Here is a 25244-nt window from a genome sequence, read left to right as displayed (position 1 = left end):
GACTGGACATTAGGATAAAATATATATTAAAGCCATATACTGGATCTAGATGGTACATATTAAGGTTCTGAGTTTTTCCCTAATCATTTGAACTGAAAGCCCCTGAAAGTGTTGGCTACTGAGTACCTTGAGAGTTTTAAATTAAATGCATCAGACACTAACTAAAATAAGAAAGAGAAGAAATTGATACCTAACCTTGATTAAAAATAGAGTGCTCCTAAATTGAATGGGATCAAATAGTCCAAGAAATTGGGCTGCCATGTGTTCAGCTCTAAAAAGCTGGGGGGGGGGGGGGGGGGGTTAGTGTTTGGTGTGCACCTGCTAGAACTGAACCTTTTCCAACATGGCAACCCAAGCAATCAATGGTTCAGAGACTGTTGGTGTTTAGCATTCTGGTTCAGAGACTGTTGGTGTTTACTATTCTGGTTCAGAGACTGTTGATGTTTATCATTCTGGTTCAGAGACTGTTGATGTTTATCATTCTGGTTCAGAGACTGTTGATGTTTATCATTCTGGTTCAGAGACTGTTGATGTTTATCATTCTGGTTCAGAGACTGTTGATGTTTATCATTCGGCATGGTATGCACACTAAACCCACCAGACAGCATTAGTTGTAGCTTCAACCTCTCTAATTTGCTGTGGCGTCCATGTATTATTCTTATAAAAGTAAGTCCATTTGAATACTGAAAATAAATAATTGTCACTATAAATCTAGCATGACCGAAATTCTAGAAATCAAACGGATCATTTTGATATCACTTCTTTACATCACAATTAGTGTTATGTATGCTGTGAATATATATTTTTTAAGGAGTTGTAATAATATTAAATACTTAATCATTAAGTAATCATTTGGCATCTGATTCTAACAATTTCCTGGGTTATCTTGAAATCTGCCTGAATACATTTGACATAAATTCATTGCAAGTGCTTGATGCACTGAAAATAACAGAAGAACCATCTCAGTTACAAATTGATTGCGTTATGTACAGAATTATCATACAAAACACAGAGTGCAGAAAAGGTGAATTCATAGGTCAAATGTCAATCCATTACTATTTATGCCATTAAATAACATGGCAAAATGTATAATTAACCAGGCTTCCATCCAACCATTTCATGCTGATGAATTACCTGACACTTGAAAATATCACGACTGGGCAGATGGAAACAGGAAATGCCGGTACAATGACGGTATTTTTCATTCGGTACATTGGAATTGAACCACAAAAGTTATTTTTATGTGCACAACTTCATCACGCACAGCCTTTTATCAGCAATAAATCCGTTTGATGGATGGATGGATGGGGGGATGGGGGATGGGGGGGGGTCGACGACCTCGACTGCTCCCAAGCACTGTGTGAAAGAACCCTCTGGTTCTACTATATAACGGCACGAAGTTGATCTTGATCGTGATCTTATTGCTTTTAAAGAAAGTGTCACTCTCTTCCTCCTCTCTTCCCTCTCCGTCTATTACTCCACTTCGTGTTCAGCGTCCATGCAGGACTCCCAGGGGTTTTGGGGCATGCGGGGCATGGAGAGCAGGAGGAGGCCGAGGCCACTGAGGAAGAGGAGGCAGAAGCCAGCGCAGGCGCAGGCGAAGGACCAGGCATAGGAGTAGTCGATCCAGATGGTGTCCTCGCTCTCGATCATCCGCTTCACCGACTGACGCATCACCTCCACTGAGATGATGGCGCACAGGCCTGCGATTGGGCGGCGAGGGAGAGAGGAGGATGGGTTAACGATCATGACCTCCAATCACAGGTAAGCAGGTGAATCAGATATTATTTGTTTTTAATTTGTTATACTATATTACGATTTTAGTACTGTATCTGTTCCCTTAACCCATTGATAACAGTACAACCAAAATATTACAAAGGTAATGTGTTATCTGCTTGTCTGGTCTTACCTGCGAAAGCGAAGAACATTCCGGCAGGTTTGAGGATGTAGTCATTCCCCTTCTTGAAGGAGCACAGGAGACACAAGGTGCCCAGGATCATAAAGGCCAGGCTGAAGATGGCGATGGCCGCTGCCGAGATATTGTACTCTGAAAAGAGAGCAAATAGAGGTTACTTCAACATGACCCCTGACCTATGAATATAATATATATATACAGTGGGGAAAAAAAGTATTTAGTCAGCCACCAATTGTGCAAGTTCTCCCACTTAAAAAGATGAGAGAGGCCTGTAATTTTCATCATAGGTACACGTCAAATATGACAGACAAAATCAGGAAAAAAAATCCAGAAAATCACATTGTAGGATTTTTAATGAATTTATTTGCATATTATGGTGGAAAATAAGTATTTGGTCAATAACAAAAGTTTCTCAATACTTTGTTATATACCCTTTGTTGGCAATGACACAGGTCAAACGTTTTCTGTAAGTCTTCACAAGGTTTTCACACACTGTTGCTGGTATTTTGGCCCATTCCTCCATGCAGATCTCCTCTAGAGCAGTGATGTTTTGGGGCTGTCGCTGGGCAACACGGACTTTCAACTCCCTCCAAAGATTTTCTATGGGGTTGAGATCTGGAGACTGGCTAGGCCACTCCAGGACCTTGAAATGCTTCTTACGAAGCCACTCCTTCGTTGCCCGGGCGGTGTGTTTGGGATCATTGTCATGCTGAAAGACCCAGCCACGTTTCATCTTCAATACCCTTGCTGATGGAAGGAGGTTTTCACTCAAAATCTCACGATACATGGCCCCATTCATTCTTTCCTTTACACGGATCAGTCGTCCTGGTCCCTTTGCAGAAAAACAGCCCCAAAGCATGATGTTTCCACCCCCATGCTTCACAGTAGGTATGGTGTTCTTTGGATGCAACTCAGCATTCTATGTCCTCCAAACACGACGAGTTGAGTTTTTACCAAAAAGTTATATTTTGGTTTCATCTGACCATATGACATTCTCCCAATCCTCTTCTGGATGTACTCTAGCAAACTTCAGACGGGCCTGGACATGTACTGGCTTAAGCAGGGGGACACGTCTTGCATTGCAGGATTTGAGTCCCTGGCGGCGTAGTGTGTTACTGATGGTAGGCTTTGTTACTTTGGTCCCAGCTCTCTGCAGGTCATTCACTAGGTCCCCCCGTGTGGTTCTGGGATTTTTGCTCACCGTTCTTGTGATCATTTTGACCCCACGGGGTGAGATTTTGCGTGGAGCCCCAGATCGAGGGAGATTATCAGTGGTCTTGTATGTCTTCCATTTCCTAATATTTGCTCCCACAGTTGATTTCTTCAAACCAAGCTGCTTACCTATTGCAGATTCTGTCTTCCCAGCGTGGTGCAGGTCTACAATTTTGTTCCTGGTGTCATTTGACAGCTCTTTGGTCTTGGCCATAGTGGAGTTTGGAGTGTGACTGTTTGAGGTTGTGGACAGGTGTCTTTTATACTGATAACAAGTTCAAACAGGTGCCATTAATACAGGTAACGACTGGAGGACAGAGGAGCCTCTTAAAGAAGAAGTTACAGGTCTGTGAGAGCCAGAAATCTTGCTTGTTTGTAGGTGACCAAATACTTATTTTCCACCATAATTTGCAAATCAATTCATTAAAAATCCTACAATGTGATCTTCTGGATTTTTTTTCCTCATTTTGTCTGTCAAAGTTGACGTGTACCTATGATGAAAATTACAGGCCTCTCTCATCTTTTTAAGTGGGAGAACTTGCACAATTGGTGGATGACTAAATACTTTTTTTCCCCACTGTATATAAAATATAGTATGCCATTTAGCAGACGCTTTTATCCAAAGCGACTTACAGTCATGCGTGCATACATTTGACATATGGATGGTCCTGGGTTTAGGTTAGGATTGAGGGAAGGCTAATCTGATCCTAGATCTGTGGTTAAGGGCAACTTCTATTTTAAGCAATTGCACATGCTGTAGACTTGTAGAGTGCTCCTTTCCTCCTGTAACACCAAATAACTCTCTAAACTGGATCTGCATATATTAACTTTAGCTTTTCAATACTCTAATTTGTTCTATTTTTACATTACAGTACATGAAAAGGTGAAAAGGTAAGCAATAGTCATTATGGTGGGTTTTGGGGGTACATTGTTGGGTATTTGTATATAAATCAGCCATAAGCCGATAGGAGGCTTACCAAGAAAGATTGTTTTATTCCAGAGCAACATGAGTCCTTATGTCTCCAGCTGAATTATATAAATTATATTTCATTACATTGCAGCGCTTGGCATAACTGGATGTGCAAACGCTTATGTGGATTTTGTAATTAGGCTTTAATTTCTGCCTGAGGAAATAGTTGTCGTGTGCAGACCAATTTAGTTTGTCACCTCATTGTACCGTACATGAGGTGGTGTACAGTCACAGAATGGACAATTAAAGATACACATTTTTTATCAGCTCTCTCTAAACAGGAGTGTGAAGCGTGATAAGGAAGACAGAATTTCACTTGGTTGGTGGAATCTGCCATACGTCAAACTAACAAACTACCTAAATCAATCAAACTAACTAACAGAATGGAATAACTAGGCTACATTTTAAATGACACTGCGCTTTAAGTAAAAATTGTCGTGTGAAATGAGAGACATGTTACCCAGTGAAAAAGTTCCTCTTGCAGGAAGGCAGCCACCTTTATTCAACCAAAGGAGAGAACTAAGCTTGGCATTACTGTGTTGTTTACTGGTACAGAGAAATCTGTGGTAGGGAAGAGTGACTTGTTATTCCAAGCTGCTTTAACTAGCCATTCCAGTTATGTTGGTGTTGTGATGTGGATGGAGGAGCTAGGCTTTGATCTGACACCTGCTCGCCTAGAATCGGTGCCCAGGGAAGAGCCTCTCCTCAGGGGCTCCCCTTCATCTCATGCTGGGGGAGGATGGGCCAATGCTGGCTCTCACCCCTTGAGTAGTTCTGGAATCATGCTATATCCTGCATGGAGTGCTAGCTCTCTTGCCCTTGCAACCCCAAAGAGAGGGGTGAGTGGTTTCAGAGTAGGCTGGATCAGTGGTTTAATGTCTCAAGTATGGGCTGAAAGATCTCTTTTGCGCTCTATTGGTGCTTTAGTGATTGTTATTCCAGTGGCACTTCCAGTTTAGCTCTGTGTACGTTGCTCGGCTGGATCTGCCTGTGGCGAGTCGTACTGACAGCACTGGATCGTAGCTCTATGGCCATGTTCCATATAAATGGTAACCATTGGTTTATTGAGGAGTGAAGAATACCAATGGGCATTTGGAATGGGTCAGTGCTACATTTCAAGTAAGGGATATTTCTGTCTCTGGGACTACTCATTAGCATTTGTGTGTGTGTGTGTGTGTGTGTAAATATATGATGAGTTTACACAAATATTAGTGTCAGAGCTTTTATTGTAGGACTTTGACTGTGAAAAATTACCTCCACAGTCAACCTATTGTGTATTAAATATTAATATTGGAATGTACAGCCTTACCTGTAGTGTGTGCAACCATGAAATGGGGTATCAGCCTACTCAGTGACACCCATAGATTACAATTCCATAGAGTTTAAACAAATATTAGCGTCATAGCTACACTGCTCAAAAAAATAAAGGGAACACTAAAATAACACATCCTAGATCTGAATGAATGAAATAATCTTATGAAATACTTTTTTCTTTACATAGTTGAATGTGCTGACAACAAAATCACACAAAAATTATCAATGGAAATCAAATGTATCAACCCATGGAGGTCTGGATTTGGAGTCACACTCAAAATTAAAGTGGAAAACCACACTACAGGCCAATCCAACTTTGATGTAATGTCCTTAAAACAAGTGAAAATGAGGCTCAGTAGTGTGTGTGGCCTCCACGTGCCTGTATGACCTCCCTACAATGCCTGGGCATGCTCCTGATGAGGTGGCGGATGGTCTCCTGAGGGATCTCCTCCCAGACCTGGACTAAAGCATCCGCCAACTCCTGGACAGTCTGTTGGTGGATGGAGCGAGACATGATGTCCCAGATGTGCTCAATTGGATTCAGGTCTGGGAAACGGGCGGGCCAGTCCATAGCATCAATGCCTTCCTCTTGCAGGAACTGCTGACACACTCCAGCCACATGAGGTCTAGCATTGTCTTGCATTAGGAGGAACCCAGGGCCAACCGCACTAGCATATGGTCTCACAAGGGGTCTGAGGATCTCATCTCGGTACCTAATGGCAGTCAGGCTACCTCTGGCGAGCACATGGAGGGCTGTGTGGCCCCCCAAAGAAATGCCACCCCACACCATGACTGACCCACCGCCAAACCGGTCATGCTGGAGGATGTTGCAGGCAGCAGAACGTTCTCCACGGCGTCTCCAGACTCTGTCACGTCTGTCACCTGTGCTCAGTGTGAACCTGCTTTCATCTGTGAAGAGCACAGGGTGCCAGTGGTGAATTTGCCAATCTTGGTGTTCTCTGGCAAATGCCAAACATCCTGCACGGTGTTGGGCTGTAAGCACAACCCCCACCTGTGGACATCGGGCCCTCATACCACCCTCATGGAGTCTGTTTCTGACCGTTTGAGCAGACACATGCACATTTGTGGCCTGCTGGAGGTCATTTTGCAGGGCTCTGGCAGTGCTCCTCCTGCTCCTCCTTGCACAAAGGCAGAGGTAGCGGTCCTGCTGCTGGTTTGTTGCCCTCCTACGGCCTCCTCCACGTCTCCTGATGTACTGGCCTGTCTCCTGGTAGCGCCTCCATGCTCTGGACACTACGCTGACAGACACAGCAAACCTTCTTGCCACAGCTCGCATTGATGTGCCATCCTGGATGAGCTGCACTACCTGAGCCACTTGTGTGGGTTGTAGACTCCGTCTCATGCTACCACTAGAGTGAAAGCACCACCAGCATTCAAAAGTGACCAAAACATCAGCCAGGAAGCATAGGAACTGAGAAGTGGTCTGTGGTCACCACCTGCAGAACCACTCCTTTATTGGGGGTGTCTTGCTAATTGCCTATAATTTCCACCTGTTGTCTATTCCATTTGCACAACAGCATGTGACATTTATTCTCAATCAGTGTTGCTTCCTAAGTGGACAGTTTGATTTCACAGAAGTGTGATTGACTTGGAGTTACATTGTGTTGTTTAAGTGTTCCCTTTATTTTTTTGAGCAGTGTATTATTGCAGGACTTTACAGTCCATTACGAATGTTCAATACGCACAATAGATTGACTGGGCAGGTGATTTCTCACAGTCAAAGTCCTGCAATAAGAGCTATGATACTAGGTAAGGCTGTACATTGCAATATGAATTTCCAATACACACAATAGACTGACTGGGAAGGGGATTTCTCACAGTCAAAGTCCTGCAATAAGAGAGAGCCCACTGCTCATCCCACAATACACTGCATCCTTCTCCCTCTGAAATGTGCACCTCTCTCCCGACCTGCTGCACCCACACTCTGCTTGTTGCTTTAAACAGGTTTGTGTATTTCATCATAAACCGTGTTTTAGACACTCATGTAATTCAACAAACACCATGTAGTTAGTCCTCAAACTATGCTTATTGCGGGACTTTAAAGAGCGACTGCCTTAAAAAAGCAACGAATCCCTTTGAAAACAGCCTATGTGGCATGGATTTGAGTCATAAACAGTTATTCTAGTGTCAAAATGTACTGCAAAGTGTAGATAGGATAATAAAGGTCTAAAACGGAGTTTGAAACATCCGTGCGTCACAACGGGTAAATTAAGGTTGGGTTTTGATTTGATGATGTCCATTTGCCCACTAACATGGGGTGAACAGATGCAGTGATTGCTCTCTATCCAATAGCATAGAAAGTTAGACAGACCTGCCCAGCACACCGACTTTGTTTACATAAGACAACAGGTCATGCATTTTTTTACTTGAGAAATACTGCACCAAACACCTTAGTTAGGTGTAAAATTGCACAACTAAAACATCCGCGGCAAAAACGTCAAAATTAATTACAGATTTCTTGAGTTATCTTAGATTCATTCTGGGGATTTTGAGGAAGTGAAATAGGCTTCCGCGTCTACAGTGTCTCATGGCGGACAAACATCATTAACCAAATGCGGAATCGGTCAGGAAACACACCTCTAAGACTGAAATCAAAATGTTCTAATGAGCAACAGAAAAACAGACGTGCCAATCGGTGTGTTCAGTGGCTCTTTAACTGTGTGACATCACCTCACTATTCAGCCTATTGTACGTATTGAACATTTATATAGCTTTACCTATAGTGTGTGCACCCATGAAATGGAGCATCAGCCTACTCAGTGACACCCACAGATTACAATTCGGAAGAGTTTACACAAATATTAACATCATATTGCAGGACTTTGACTGTGAGAAATCACCTCCCCAGTGACCCCTGCAAACAAAAATGAGTCGTTAGGACGTCCTCGGAACGTCAAAAGGTTTTGTCATGGTCACCTGGACGTCAAAACAGTGACATGCTCGTATCTCCTGATCTATGCAAACTGTTTTTACGTTTCTTTACAGAAAATATTGAAAATATTACATCACAGATTGACAGTAGCCAGTCTCACACCAGCAATGATCGTTCAGAGGCACAAGAGGCAATTACTCTGAGACATTATGCTGCTTCCTATTGCTCATTTGAGCAAATATACATTACATCTCTCCTTATATGTACTCATATACACAATGTCCTTATAAACCACTATATGAACGAGTGTCCTTATTAACCATATGTCCTTACAAGCCTGTGAATTTACAGGTATATTATTTCAATATGATCCAATGAACAAATCTGAAGTCAGATGTATCTTCTACATACAAAATAAAAAAATGTGACGTGTTCATTTCATTGATAGGACCATGGGAAAGGTGGGTCCACATAAACCATGTTATAAACTGACTGGCATCATAAACTATAAAAACAAGTGTGTGTGTGTGTGTGTGTGTGTGTGTAAATATATTCTGATTTACACCCTACTGATTGGGTCTGACAAGGCCCTGCATGTGCTTAGCAGTCCTGTCATATTTGAGAGTACATACGTTGAATGGGCCAAACGTGCACAGTACTGGCAGGGTCACAGAGGGTGCTAGTGGAGAGATGGGGGAAGGAAAATATCCAAGAGAGAAGGGAATGGGCTTGAGCGGGATTAGCTCTGTCACATGGAGTTCCATTGAAGCTACCTGCCGGATCGTATACCCAGCTATCACATAACATTCTGAGAAATATATGTTTTTTGGTGGGAATTTCAGCACTTCAGCATAACGTTTTCTGCAGGTTTGCTCATGGTTCTATTTAAAGTCATGTTCTCATGAACGTTCAGAGAACGTTAAGAAACATTGTTCTTCCGTGGGAATTTCAGCACTTCAGCATAACGTTTTCTGCAGGTTTCCTCATGGTTCTATTTAAAGTAATGTTCTCAGAACATTAAGAAAATGTTCCATAAAAACCACAAGAAAAGTAGTGTTGTCACAATACCAGTATCGCGATACTCGGAACTAAGGAAGAAAAAGAAACAAATTATGAAGCAGACTCAATTTCTTGAGGGAAACCGTCCTAATGTTGGAAACAAGAAGCCTTATATTGTCACCCAGAGTCACATTTGTTTATTTTCCAAGCTATAGCACACAATATTTAACAAACTTAGGTATTAAAAGGACCATAGAGTTGAGTCTGCTTCTTGTTTTATTTTTTGCCATGGAAAATCTGGTATCGTAGTATCGCGATACTGTTATCATGACAACACTAGTTCAAAGAACGTTCTAAGAATATATTTTTTAAAACATATACATTTTGTTCTCAGCGTCAGCAAAACTGTCTCTAGCCTCTATCTTGCTAAGTGTGTTCAAGTGTGTTGTCCGCGCCCACTAATTGGCCACATCTGATGTTAATGAGTGCTTGTTTCCTTTGAAATGGGGTCTGAATAGACTAAAATGAACAGCTTTGTAAACATCTGAGTAAAAAAAAAACATGGCAAGCTAGCTCCGTCCTAGTGACGCAGTGGACTAATTCCATGGATAGAGAACAGAAAATCATAGGTTTCACTTCTGTTACATTTACATTTACATTTTAGTCATTTAGCAGACACTCTTATCCAGAGCGACTTACAGTTAGTGAGTGCATACATTTTTCATACTGTTCTCAGAACATTTAAAAAAAAATCAGTTCTACCGGTCATGAAACGTATGGCTTTGTTCGCACAACTTCCAAGGAACTAAATGTGCTAGCTGGCTATCCATTCAGTTGACTTGGCCACATCCCTTGGTATGCTGGGAAAACTCCATATACTTCAATCTTTCTGCTTGTGTTGAAACCAAGGCTGATGGACAAATGCTAACAAAGACCAAGGGCCCCATTCAATCCGTAGCGCTGAAGAGCTGCGCTACAGCGGGTTAGAAATGTAAAGGCAATCCTCCCGCGTCAGCGGAGACTGCATTGACAGTTAAGACTCCATATGTCGGCTCAATCGGAAATTACTTTTACATTTCAATCGCGCTATACCGCTGAACTTTGGCAATGCAGATTGAATCCAGCCCCAAGGCACCATTGGTTATGTGTGCAAAGCTTAGAATGAATTGGTATGTCTGGCTCTTTGGTCTTTGTTAGCGTTTGTCCATAAAACTTAGAAGTAGACAATGGGAAGCTCTGCCTTGCGCTTAGCATCGAGTTGAGCTGTATCCAATTTGGCTTGTACTATTCACCACACATGTTTCATATCCCAGGTTGCTTATTTGTTTTTATGACTCTCCCTTTGAATCTTGTCTTAGGAAACATTCTGTCAAAAGGACATCAAAGAATACAGTTATTTTGTTCTTGAAGATATACAGTATAAACCAATATACAGGTAAATGCCAAAATAAAGGAAACACTTGTGTAAATGAATGATATAACGTGAATTGAAAGCAGGTGCTTCCACACAGGTGTGGTTCCTGAGTTAATTAAGCCATTAAAACATCCCATCATGCTTAGGGGTCATGTATAAAAATGTCCAGTTGCCCATTATTTTGGCTACCATGGCTAGAAGAAGAGATCTCAGTGACTTTGAAAGAGGGGTCTCAAAGGAGCATAGGGGGTTTAAAGTGTGTGTGTGTGTGTGTGTGTGTGTGTGTGTGTGTGTGTGTGTGTGTGTGTGTGTGTGTGTGTGTGTGTGTGTGTGTGTGTGTGTACATGTTTTACTATACTAAAGTACCAAGTCCTCACAAGAATAGTAAACCAACTAAAAGTCAGAGAAGTGAGGACATTTTGCCGGTCCTCACTTGTAAAAAAGGCTATTTTAGGCTTAGGTTTAGGGTTAGAATTAGGGGATAGGGTTAGGAGTTGGGGTTATGTTTAAGGTTAGGGGTTAGGGTTGAGGTTAGGTTTAAGGTTAGTTTAGAAGTTAGGGAAAATTGGATTTTGAATGGGAATCAATTGTTCGTCCCCAAAAAGTCCTCACAAGTATAGAAAGACATAGATATGTGTGTGTGTGTGTGTGTGTGTGTGTGTGTGTGTGTGTGTGTGTGTGTGTGTGTGTGTGTGTGTGTGTGTGTGTGTGTGTAAATGTAAATCTATTCTGATTTACACCCTGTGTCTGACAAGGCCCTGCCTGTGCTTGGCGCCCTTATGTGCATCACATTAAAGCCCTGTCATATGTGAGCGTACATGTGTCTAATGGGCCAAGCATGTGCACAGGCAGGGTCACCAAGGGGGCTAGTGGGGAGATGGGAGAAGGAAAATATCCAGGAGAGAAGGGAATGGGCGGTGACAGGGATTAGCTCTGTCACATGGAGTTCTGTAGACGCTACCTGCCGGAGCTTATATCTACTCAGTTGACTTGGCCGCAACCCTTAATATCCTGGGAAAACTCTATATACTTAAATGTTTCTGGTTGTGTTGAAATTAATTCAAGGCTGATGGACAAATTCTAAGAATGTCCAAAGCACCATTGGTTATGTGTGCAAAGCTTAGAATGAAGGGGTATGTCTGGTTCTTTGTGCGTTTGTTTTTGTTAGCATTTGTCCATGAAACTTAGAAGGAGGCAAAGGGCAGCCCTGCCTTGTGCCTAATAACAATAATAATAATATTAATAATAATAATATGCCATTTAGCAGACGCTTTTATCCAAAGCGACTTACAGTCATGTGTGCATACATTTTTACGTATGGGTGGTCCCGGGGATCGAACCCACTACCCTGGTGTTACAAGCACCATGCTCTACCAATTGAGCTACAGAGCCTAACATGGACTGTTTGAGTTGAGATGTATCCAATTAGATTTGTATTATTCCCCACCCATGTTTCATATCCCGAGTTACCTATTTCTTTTTATAACTCTTCCCTTTGAATCTTCTCTTATGAAACATTCTGTCAGAAGGACATCAAAGAATACACTTCTTCTGTTCTTGAAGATACACTACATGACCAATAGTATGTGGACACTGGCTCATCTCATTCCAAAATCATGGGCATTAATATGGAGTTGGTCCCCCCTTTGCTGCTAGAACAGCCTCCACTCTTCTGGGAAGGCTTTCCACTAGATGTTGGAACATTGCTGCGGGGACTTGCTTCCATTCAGCCACAAGAGCATTAGTGAGGTCGGGCACTGATGTTGGGCAATTAGGCCTGGTTCGCAGTCGGCGTTCCAATTCATCCCAAAGGTGTTCGATGGGGTTCTGTATGGACCTTGCTTTGTGAACAGGGGGTATTGTCATACTGAAACAGGAAAGGGCCTTCTGTAAACTGTTGCCACAAAGTTGGAAGCACAGAATCGTCTAGAATGTCATTGTCATGCTGTAGCCTTACAATTTCCCTTCACTGGAACTAAGGGGCCTAGCCGAACCATGAAAAACAGCCCCAGACCAGTATTCCTCCTCCACCAAACTTTACAGTTGGCACTATGCATTGGGGTAGGTAGTGTTCTCCTGGCATCTACCAAACCCAGATTCGTCTGTCAGACTGCTAAGTGGTGAAGCGTGATTCATCATGCCAGAGAACGCGTTTCCACTGCTCCAGAGTCCAATGGCGGCGAGCTTTACACCACTCCAGCCGACAATTGGCATTGCGCATGGTGATCTTAGGCTTGTGTGTGGCTGCTCGGCCATGGCAACCCATTTCATGAAGCTCCCGACGAACAGTTCTTGTGTTGACGTTGCTTCCAGAGGCAGTTTGGACCTCGGTAGTGAGCGTTCAAACCGAGGAGAGACGATTTTTACGCACTACGCGCTTCAGCGCTCGGCGGTCCCGTTCTGTGAGCTTGTGTGGCCTACCACTTCGAGGCTGAGCAGTTGTTGCTCCTAGACATTTCCACTTCACAATAACAGTACTTACAGTTGACCGGGGCCGCTCTAGCAGGACAGAAATTTTATGAACTGACTTGTTGGAAAGGTGGCAATCTATGACGGTGCCACGTTGAAAGTCACTGAGCTCTTCAGTACGACCATTCTACTGCCAATGTTTGTCTATGGAGAATGCAGATGAAGGGGAGGAGACAGGTTAAAGAAGGATTTTTAGTGAGACAAGTGAGACATAGATTGTGTATGTGTGCCATTTGAACGGGGTATGGTAGTAGGTGCCAGGCGCACTGATTTGAATGTGTCAAGAACTGCAATGCTGCTGGGTTTTTCACACTCAACAGTTTCCCGTGTGTATCAAGAATGGTCCATCACCCAAAGGACATCCAGCCAACTTGACACAACTGTGGGAAGCATTGGAGTCACCATGGGCCAGCATCCCTGTGAAACGCTTTCGATACCTAGTAGAGTCCATGCCCCGACGAATTGAGGCTGTTTTGAGGGTGAAGGGGGTGCAACGCAATATTAGGAAGGTGTTCCTACTGTTTTGTACACTCAGTGTAAATGAAAGTTACCAAACAGAATCATGGTGTGTTTGTTAGGATGGAGGAGGCACAAAATAAACCTTACCTTTCTGGGTTTTGACTTCAAAAATCTCAGACTCATCCCCTGGAGTGAAGTGTTTGAAGTAGGTGCAGTTCTCCACTGTGGGAGACATGAAAACACACAGTTAGCTGAAGGTTCAGATCGTAGCACTTCAGGCAATGTGCAGTTTCTCGTCAATACACTGAACAGAAGTTACTAAACCATTGTGAAAATAGCTATATTTACTTTATAATAGATGCAACAACACTTCGGAAATACAGTAGCATAATAGAGTAATGTGTTTACCAAAAACTGTTTCACGAGTCTTCCACAAATGTAAAGACGCTAACTTCTAAAAACAGATAAAAGGATTTTGATGCTTTTTCCCTGGACTAGCTTTGAACTACTTTTATACGGTACCGATGAATAAGCATTCTGTGGTTCCGGTGTAACAGTTGTTAATCCACACGGATAAACATATAGTCGCGCCACTTTCATCTGATGGTTTGCCTGAGTTGACATAAAACCCTTATCTCTCTGCACAATGTTGATTGACAGTGTCTGTTTTTTTGTTAGCATAGGTTATGTGGGGCGTCCATAGGCGGCGCATCCAATAGGAAGTAAATGTAATTGAACTTGCTAAAATTATATAATTACTCCTTTGTATACAAAAATAAATACATTCCTTCAAAACACTACACCAGAGAACATCATTTAGCCACAGAGGATGATTCGGTTCTTTTAAAAAATAGCTGTGGATTGTTTTAAATCACAAGGCCAGGGCATAACCTACAGCTAGGAAGCGCGCAATTTGGGCAGCCTGCGCAGCATATCAAATAGCTGATTGTTGATTTGCGGCTGTCAGTGAAGTTAGGCTATCAAAATGCTATTGAGCGAACAGTAGCCTATTTTATTGCCACTATAGCGGAGAGCATCGGCCATATCCCCGGTGAGTGCGCATATTCACTGTCTTATTCTTTCGGTCCCTGCTCCTGGAAAGTTTAGGACAATAATTTCCTCCTCCAGGCTAGTTGAACGTCATAGCATGTGTCTCCCCTTTTCATAGTACAAGAATATATATATATATATATATATATATATATATATATATATATATATTGACCTTTATTTAACCAGGTAAGCCAGTTGAGAACAAGTTCTCATTTACAATTGCGACCTGGCCAAGATAAAGCAAAGCAGTGCGGAAAAAACAACAACAGAGTTACATATGGAATAAACAAAACGTACAGTCAATAACACAATAGAAAATCTATATACAGTGTGTGCAAATGTAGTAAGTTATGGAGGTAAGGCAATAAATAGGCCATAGTGCAAAATAATTACAATTATAATTTAGTATTAACACTGGAGTGATAGATGTGTAGAAGATGATGTGCAAATAGAGATACTGGGGTGCAAATGAGCAAAATAAATAACAATGTATATAACAATATGGGGATGAGGTGGGTGGGCTAATTACAGATGGGCTGTGTACAGGTGCAGTGATCGGTAAACTGCTCTGACAACTGATGCTTAAAGATAGTGAGGGAGATAAGTGTCTCCAGCTTCAGAGATTTTTGCAGTTCGTTCCAGTCATTTGCAGCAGACCGAAGGAGGTGTTGGCTTTGGGGATGACCAGTGAGATATACCTGCTGGAACGCATACTACGGGTGGGTGTTGCTATGGTGACCAATGAGCTAAAATAAGGCGGGGATTTGCCTAGAAGGGATTTATAGATGACCTGGAGCCAGTGGATTTGGCGACGAATATGTAGTGAGGGCCAGCCAACGATGGTTTCGTTCAAGGTCGTTTTTATTCATCTCAGTTTGTCAGAGTAGCCTACCCTGTCATTTTTGTGGCATTAAAGATTATGCTATTGTCTCCAGCTATGGAGACTAAAGTGTTGTAGAATTGCATGAAATATGTTTATAAATGGCCACATTTTTTCTCAGATTTTTTCGGATCCTCATAAAAATGTCCATCTAGCTGGGGCTGAGCTCTGGATGTTTGCAAAGAAAGGAAAAGAAAAGCAGAAGGGTATTTTTTTGCGCACAGTGAATCAGTTATATTATTAGCCTAATTTATGACAACCCAATCTACTCATCACATTAGGAATATAAGGCTATCTTACATTAGTCTGCAAATAGATAGATGCATGCAATACTTTATTATAAAGAAAGGCAATTTTTTGTGTGATTTCTTTTTTAGCTTCCCCTAATTTGAAACGCACGCGCAACCTGTGGGGCATCCCATTCACTTTGCTTGTCCCAGACAAGGTGCTAACCCCTGGGTATCCGTGCTAAGCACAAGTAAAAGCTGACCCGTAGAATACGATAACAGCGATTGCAGAGGGCTAGGAGTATCGCCCTACGCTTTGATGCTAAACCAGAACGTCAAAACATCCATTCGCCAGGGAAACTACATTATATTTGTACACGGCGGCGGCGGGACCACTGTGTCTCTCGTCTCTCAGATTTTAGGGGAAACTTCAGAGTCGCTCAACTTTGTTCTGTCACCGGAGAGGCCTGCTCTGCCTCATACGTGGCATCTAATGTTCTGGGCCGACCACGGGGGAGTAAGTGACAGGCTTTCATGTAGAATTATGTGAGCTAAGCATGTTATCACATCGGCTCCAGCGTTCCTCATATCCACACATAGACATGGGCTGGAGATAATTCCCCTTCTCCCAGGACACCCAGGAATATAGAGTTAGAGGTGGGTGGGGTTGCCAGTTTGGATGCATTACTCAGAGAAGGCTAATAAAGAAAGATACACAAAGTATGTGTAGGTTCAATTAGCTGGATTTGGCGCCCATACATGCCACCAGCAAAGCACTCTATTGAGTAGAACCCAGCAGCCCAAATGTGGCACATGATGTCTTAATTACTTAATTCTCTCGGTGTAAACTGGTTTTCTTGTTGAAGACATCATATAACCAGATTACAACCAACTGGTCTGTGTTACAACCAGGTAAAGATGTCTTTTTCAGGACAGGATAAAAACCTAAAGGGAAATATGTCATATTTTGTTTGTTATCTAGTCAGATCACCAGATTTCAACCAGATAAAGATGTATTTTTCTGGTTACTTAAAAGATGTTCACAAAACATCCTTATACAACTAGTATACAACCTGACAATGATGTCATAAAAACATAATTGCAACCAATATTGCCCGCTGGGAAAAACCTTAGTTTTGGTAAGGTAAAGGACCATGAAGTTTTGACTGTCACACATAGAGGATGTTTTTATGAATGAGGACAGAGACTGGCCATCAAGGGAAAACCCAGAGGTGGTTACTTAGCAACTGGCTTTTCTACTCTTTCTCTATTGTGTAAGGCGGGCAGGGGAATGAAAAGGAGGTGGCTAGCCACAGAATTCAAAGTTTTGGTTTAGAGATAGAGCGCTAGTTTATAGAGTCAGAGTAGTGGTCTTCCCGAGTAGCGCAGTGGTCTAAGGCACTGCATCACAGTGCTAGCTGTGCCACTAGAGATCCTGGTTCGAATCCAGGCTCTGTCGTAGCCGGCCGCGACCGGGAGACCCATGGGGCGGCGCGCAATTGGCCCAGCATCGTCCAGGGTAGGGGAGGGAATGGCCGGCAGGGATGTAGCTCAGTTGATTGAGCATGGGTTGTGGGTTCGATTCCCACAGGGGGTATGAAAAAAATAATGAATGCACTAACTGTAAGTCGCTCTGGATAAGAGCGTCTGCTAAATGACTAAAATGTAAATGTAGATTCGGTCCTTAAAAGGTCAATTGCTGAGTCACCTCAGCTCAACCCAGCCATTTTGAGTCCTTCACCCCTTAAACAAAAGCCTTAGCTCTAGCTTCGGTAGTATCTCTCCGCACCACAAACTCCTGTGTTAATAACTATAATGGACCAGAAGTAATTCTTGTCATCATGCTGATGACCAAGTGCCCTTTCTTTGCGCTGAGAGGAGAGATAGCCCACGCTGCATTATCTAAAGTGAGACACTTGGACAGGCATTGGGGCTGTGTCATTGTCCTTCTGTGTTTGTTAATTGAAACACTAAATCCAGGGATTATGCCAAAATATGCGGAGGCATCGCTCGCCTCATTAGCTTTTGATGTCCTCATTACGCACTCCCATCCTCACCTTTAGAGACACACACACACACAATATGAAGGCAGTCAGTCAGGTTGGCACAAATACACAAACACTATGAACACAGGCAGGCAAGCACACATGCACGTTCACTCACACACACACACACACACACGGTCTGTGCCTTTGTGCTCTCTAGTGGCATTGGAGGACACTCATAAAGTCTCTCTAATGATGGGTAGAAGAGACTCAGGCCTTCCAGAAACTGGCTTACAGTATATGTGCTTGGAATTCAAACCCAGGTCTCTATAAGGGCTTGTAAGGCTCCCCCTCGTGTCTATCCATATCCATGAATATAGCCCCACACGACTAGATGCCATGGCTCCCTTTGTGTTGTATTAATTCCACCCTGGAACCTTATCACTCGCACATGTCAAGACAATGCTCTGTCTATCAGTGAGTAGATTAGTAATGTGTAAGGGTTGGTGTGAGGTGTGACCCAGGTGCGGTGCAGGATAGGCAGTAGGCAGTAGGCAAGGATGGTGAAACAAGGATCTTTACTGGTGGTCCAAAAGCCAGGATACAAAACAACGGACTATACACGAAAACAAATGAGGTCTAAAAAAAAACAGGCTGACAACAAACAATACGAAATACTAACTCGTGACTGGAAAAACAGTGACACAGGGAGAACACTTCTCGAGTACCTGTAACTCCGTCACGTGATCCGACACTGATACATACTGCTTGACATCAAGGAACTAGCAGAGAAAATGAGCAGGGGAACACAGGGAAGTGAGGGTATAAATACACAGGTGAATCAGATAGCCACAGGTGACACCAATAGGCAGATAATTAGTCCCGACTGTGAGTGAGGAGGTGCCTAAGGTTGTCGGAGGATGACACCTAGTGGGTCGCTCCGGAACTGTGACCCACTCCTGTAACAGTAATGCCAGGGTGGTCCCACTGTGTAACACCCCAGTGACACCCAAGGCCTCTCCACACGAACAGGGTATATATATTTCAGTGGGAGTGGAGGAGTCCAAACTGCACGCTAACTAGGAGCCACTTTGTCGACGTCAACATCTCAAGGAGACGATAAGTAATAGCACCCAATGGAACTCAACTGGCAAGTCAACAGCGTCTCAATCAGCTGACCTGCTCAAAACAGAAACACTACGCACTACTAAACAATCCTTAATCTGTCTTTAAGAAAGTGAGGAGATCAAAATAAGCCTTCACTCTCGTGTTGTACTGAGGTGCTTCACAGTGAGTTTGTCTGCCTGTCTATTAACAACCATTTCATCAACATAAGGTGCTAAGTCAGGCATTTCTCTGAGCCCCATGTATTCATTCTCTTTGCCTGATGCATAGGCTATAGCTAGCAGCATGTGTCGAAATGTAGGTGAAAATAACCCACCCTGAAAAATCCCCCCAGACGACTCTAGCTTGTATCCGATGGTGCCAGCTAGGATGAATACGAGACACACGTTAAATACACACATTTAAGCTCACGTCTAAAATCGAAATAAGGAAATATAAATAACCATTAAATAGTCTACCCATCGAGATCGTTCTATACAGAAAAGCAAAACCAGAAAGACCAACATGCAACATTGGGAGCAAGTCATCATTGGCACTTCCACAGCCGGAGTGCCCCTCCCATCACTGGTATGTGGTTGAAGTTCTGGTTGCCTAAATGCCAGGGCTTTCACTAGCCCACCCCAGGACCCTTGTAGCCCACCCCCAGGGGATGAGAAATGATTTTGGACGGTGGGTAGCGGGGCAGCGCCAGGGCGGGGGTTAGGGGTTGATGGGCTATGCCTGGCTTGTGCAGGTGGCCTTGTCACTCAGTTGGGCTCTGAAGGTGTGCACACACTTGACTCCCTCACGGCTCTTACCCCAGGACAGCTGGGTATTTACACAACCTATATTTATCCTCCATTGGCCGGCTGCATAGTGCTGCGCACAACAGAAAATCCCACCAATATCTTTGTTCCTGTAATAGTTGCTATATTTGTCACGTTCGTTCATAGACGGGTCAGACCAAGGCGCAGCGTGATATGCATACATGTTTATTTGAACCGAATACACAATGACAAAACAACAAACGAAACGTGAAGTCCAAGGTACACAAACAACATACCTAACACGGAACAAGATCCCACAACCCACTAGTGCCAATAGGCTGCCTAAGTATGGTCCCCAATCAGAGACAACGAGCGACAGCTGCCTCTGATTGGGAACCACACCGGCCAACATAGAAATACCCATACTAGAACCTATAACATAGAACAACACAACATAGAATATACACACCCTGACTCAACATATAAGCGTCCTCTGAGTCAGGGCGTGACAGTACCCCCCCCCCCCCCCCCCCCCCCCCCAAAGGTGCGGACTCTGACCACACAACATACACATAACAGGGTAGGGGCCGGGTGGGCATTCCGCCTCGGAGGCGGATCCGGCTCAGGGCGTGACGACCTCTCACTCTTCGCCTCCCTGTTGCGCCCCTGGTCTGGTCTAGACCTCGGCGCGTTGCTTCCCCTCTCCTTCCTCCCACTATACTCCAAGCCCTGTCTGGACCCTGGTATGGGAGACCCCGAACCTGGAGAGGGGCTGATGTCTGGGTCTGGACTGGAGCCGCTGACCGGAGCTGGACCGGGCACCGGTGGAGCGGACTGCTCAGGCTCCGGACTGGAGCCGCTGACCGGAGCTGGACTGGGCACCGGTGGAGTGGACTGCTCTGGCTCCGGAGTGGAGCCGCTGACCGGAGCTGGATCAGGCACCGGTGGAGCGGACTGCTCTGGCTCCGGAGTGGAGCCGCTGACCGGATCTGGACTGGACCCCGGTGGAGCGGACTACTCTGGCTCCGGAGTGGAGCAGCTGACCGGAGCTGGATCAGGCACCGGTGGAGTGGACTGCTCTGGCTCCGGAGTGGAGCCGCTGACCGGAGCTGGACTGGACCCCGGTGAAGCGGATTGCTCTGGCCCCAGAATGGAGCAGCTGACCAGAGCTGGACTGGGCACCGGTGGAGCGGACTGCTCTGGCTCCGGAGTAGAGCAGCTGACCGGTGGAGGCACCGGTGGAAGAGGCACGGGCCGTGCCGGACTGGACACACGCACCACTAGCTTGGTGCGAGGGGCAGGAACAGGCCGGGCTGGCGACGCGCACCACAACTTGGTGCGAGGGGCAGGAACAGGCCGGACCGGGCTGGCGACGCGCACCACTGTCTTGGTGCGAGGGGCAGGAACAGGCTGTTCCTGCTCCTTCTGCTGCCTAACCAGCTCCTCTCGCCGTGCCTCTACACTTTCCTCTCATCCTTTTTAGCCTCCTGTAGCCTCGTCATCCACCCCGTGTGCCCCCCCCCAACATTTTATTGGGGTTGTCTCTCGGGTCTCCGTCGTCGGCACGGTTGGCGCCGTTTCACCTCTCCTGCCTGGGCATCTACCTTCGCCCATGGCCCTTTCCCCGCAAATATCTCCTCCCAAGACCACCATTTGCCCACCTGTGACATGGCTATTCGCTCTTCCTGGGCACGCTGCTTGGTCCTTGTTTGGTGGGATCTTCTGTCACGTTCGTTCATAGACGGGTCAGACCAAGGCGCAGCGTGATATGCATACATGTTTATTTTAACCGAATACACAACGACAAAACAACAAACGAAACGTGAAGTCCAAGGTACACAAACAACATACCTAACACGGAACAAGATCCCACAACCCACTAGTGCCAATAGGCTGCCTAAGTATGGTCCCCAATCAGAGACAACGAGCGACAGCTGCCTCTGATTGGGGACCACACCGGCCAACATAGAAATACCCATACTAGAACCTATAACATAGAACAACACAACATAGAATATACACACCCTGACTCAACATATAAGCGTCCTCTGAGTCAGGGTGTGACAATATTGGCTTCGGCTGATCATTTCGCCACATCCCTAACCTAGATTATATGTTTGCTGTTCTGGAAAGTATTCATATGAAATCAATTATATCAACATCCTGTTTTACAGTCATTATTATTTTCTAACCATCTGTTATGATTATTTGGGAAGGCAAATAAGGTGATCAACAAGTGGGAAGCAACATTTATGTACATATATACAGAGTTCCCCATTTCGGCTCACAGAATTCAATCTTTGTAGACTACCAGCTAAAATATATATATATATATTTTTTTTAAAAATCCAACTCAGATGGCAAAGCACATGGAGGGTCACTTCGACAGTGCCATCATCCTAAAGACGACAGAGTGGCATGAACTGTCCTAGTGGTTGGTATTTCTCTCATTAAGATGTGGGGCTATAATAAATATTGCTATTCATTCCCAAATAGAGATATAGATACCAAATGAAACCCTGGCGTCTGGCATTGCACATCCTACAAAAGGTTATATTAATCTTGGCACCAATCCACTGCATTGCTTCTCACACGTAATGCCACTAGGAGTTTTAGCAACATGATATTCATTGAGTTTTTCCCATAAAGACTATTTGAAAATAAATTTAGGTTTTTTCATTTGTGATCAGAGTTAAGGAGTGCGAGTTGTCTGTAGTTCCGCCAATGAGTTATCATTCAAAAATGTCAAAGCCAGCCCTACTTGGAGAGATACCAAGAGTATCTCACCCACATTGACCACCAAATGTATCCATGATAGGCCTACGTCTGATGGTACATAACACCATGTATCTAATAAGACATTGCAAGTTTGGGTATCTCTAAGTAGCCTGGCCAACAGTGACCCTTACATTAAACACACTACTGTGCTGTTGGTTCGGGAATGCCCCAAGCTTAACATCGTAAATCCCTTGATTCTTTATAGCTAGGAGGGGTCAGCCAAGAATGTTTACAAAATGAGTCCCAACCAGACATTTGCATCTGTTCATGAAAGTGCCTGCACCAGTCGACATATGGAATTCCCAGAAGCCCATAGCAGAGCTATCTACTGTATGAGGTGGGCACATTTGCTTCACTTGAATCCAGCCAAGATTGTCCTAAGGGTGTGTGTGTTCACGCAAGGGACCTTTGCTGATTGAAGCTTTTAAAATGGCGGAGCAGTCAGAAAGACTTCAAGAAACGCAAGGCTGAACATAGCATAAATTATCAGAAAGTGTGTTTCCTTCATTCTGCTTTGTATCAGACCATTACTAAAGCTACAATGTGTTGTGTATTGCTTTTCACTCAATTAGTCCCCTTCCTGTCTATGCGTTTCTTTCTCACTCAATGTGATATTGACTCACAAGTTAGAGTCATCACAAGTTAGTGTAGCGGGATCAAAGCATTAGTTGTCATTCAATCCGATCGGCCCTTTTTGGCTATGCACCATTTAAAGGCAATGTTACCACAGTCGTGGAGATCACATTGAAAGAAAACGCTGCAGAAGTCGGTTAAATCAGAAATGACCTTTTATATGTAAATCAAATCACATATTTCTTGATCAGCAGTTAGTGTATATCTGTTTTAACAATAGTTATAGACACATACAATGTTTTAAAGTGCCACATTGGTCTGTGTTACATTAGTTAACATTAGGTAGCTTCAGACATAGGATAGAAAGGTTCAGGGTTAGGATAGGCACAGACAGTGCAGATTTTCAGGTCCAAGCTATAAGCCATCTCCCTGTATCTTGTCTTACCTCCAGGTAGGCTGATGGGGCCACAACCCTTTCCATTGTAGTCCGCCTCACTGATGTAGATGACCTTCTTACACAGCCTCCAGAGGCCAAAGTGGGCCGCCTCACACGTCGCGTTCACTTGCTCCACCTGCGGGCTGAGCACGGCCCAATGGTCCGTCACCACCGCCGTAAACATGGACGCCATGCCCACCAGGATCACAAAGAACGTGATCTTCACCTTCGTACGCTTGTGCATGGTGCAGTTTGTACGTGGAAACACTGACAAGAAGATGTCCAAAGAAGAAGAAATGGGTAGCACCGAGGTCCTCACTTGGCTCAGACTTGAAGGGACGTCAAACTTGTGGGGACTTCGGACTTGTGGGGATGTCGATGGTGGATTTTCGCGGGCTTCACTCCTTAACAGCCACACAGCCTTCCACAAATGTCTCTCTTCCCCAGCCTATACCCTCTCACTCTCTGTCTCTCTCTTCCCCAGCCTATACCCTCTCACTCTCTGTCTCTCTCTTCCCCAGCCTATACCCTCTCACTCTCTGTCTCTCTGTCTCTCTGTTGGATCTGTGCCTCTGGTTTGAGGGAAAGGGGTCAGTTTTGCTGTGCCCTAGTTTTCACGGCCCTCTCCTTTCTCTGACTATGTGTTGACTGAGGGGGGCCTGTGTGCCTCAGACTACAGCTGTTAAGGTGGATCAGGAAAGTTGATGACCGACTGCCATGGTGGGGTATGGGGGGGGGTGTCTGCTGCTATAAATGTGTGCAGTGATTCAAGATGTCAGGCTGTCTTTATCGGGTTACATCCGAGTGGATGGGAATGTGTAAAGTGCCATGATAGGGGACTTAGTCACGTAAATGATTTGTATCTCCTGGTACTTACCGCAATATATTCAACACACTTTATTTGGCAAACATCTCAGTGAACTATACATGTGCTGTCATAGAGTAAGTCTAGTCATTTTTACCAGTTCATTTACAACTGCATTGAAGTACTGACCGCTCATGTTCATGCTATGGCAATTAGTGGATGCTGTTTTAAAAGGATTTGTGTTGTTACTATCCTCAAACTGCTTGGTCTGAGTTTCTATGTATCTGTAAACTATTTATAAAGACTAAATGTGTTTGTAAACAGCAGCTGTCTCACTACAGGCCTGAGAGTGGCTTTGAAATTCCCCTCAAGGAACCAGACTCAGAGGTATTACCTTTACTGCCATTACTGACTCTATGCCAAACTCAGGCACATTTCAGATTGAAAATACATGGTAGTGAGCTTCACCAACGTCCCCAAAAAATATAACACTTCAAAGACTTACTGAAGCAGTTTTTTGGGGTATCTGTACTTTTTACTCCCATTCATTTTCCCTGAAACAAAAAGTACTTGTTTCATTTCAAATGCTCAGGTAGGACAGCAATATGGTCCAATTCACGTACCTATCAATATAACGCGTTGTCATCGCTACTGCCTCTGATCTGGCGGACTCACTAAACACAAATACTGCGTTTGTAAATTATGTTGGAGTGTGTGCCCCTGTCTGTCCGTCAGAGGCATAGGCAGAAATTGCCGTGTGTCTGGGCCTGAGTAAAAGTGACTGGAGATGGGCCAACATTTTCCACTAAAAACACCCCGACATAGTAAGTGAAAATTTGTGCATTTTGCATCATTTAACACATAACACAAGATAAATGTGACCAAGAAACACCACGAATTTCCCTTGTCAAACAAGCCCGTTATTAGGCAGTATGGAAAATGTATGCACTCACTAACTGTAAGTCGCTTTGGATATGAGCTTCTGCTAAAA

General features: G+C 44.2%; 1 protein-coding gene across 1 annotated transcript; it reads right to left on the bottom strand.

Annotated features, from left to right (window-relative positions):
* Positions 1–1473: 1473 nt before the first annotated feature.
* Positions 1474–23692, bottom strand: LOC311131211 (voltage-dependent calcium channel gamma-1 subunit-like; the record flags this gene model as incomplete). Its single annotated transcript, XM_084164063.1, has 4 exons — positions 1474–1703; positions 1910–2047; positions 13793–13867; positions 23458–23692. The coding sequence occupies 4 exons, from the start codon at positions 23690–23692 to the stop codon at positions 1474–1476; spliced, it is 678 nt and encodes a 225-aa protein (XP_084020189.1).
* Between the last annotated feature and the right edge of the window lie 1552 nt (positions 23693–25244).

This window comes from Coregonus lavaretus (genome assembly GCF_964263955.1).
Source record: "Coregonus lavaretus genome assembly, chromosome: 6".
In the NCBI taxonomy this organism is placed as follows: Eukaryota; Metazoa; Chordata; class Actinopteri; order Salmoniformes; family Salmonidae; genus Coregonus; species Coregonus lavaretus.
Note: the sequence above shows the minus strand (reverse complement) of the source record. Positions and strands in the feature narration are given on the sequence as shown.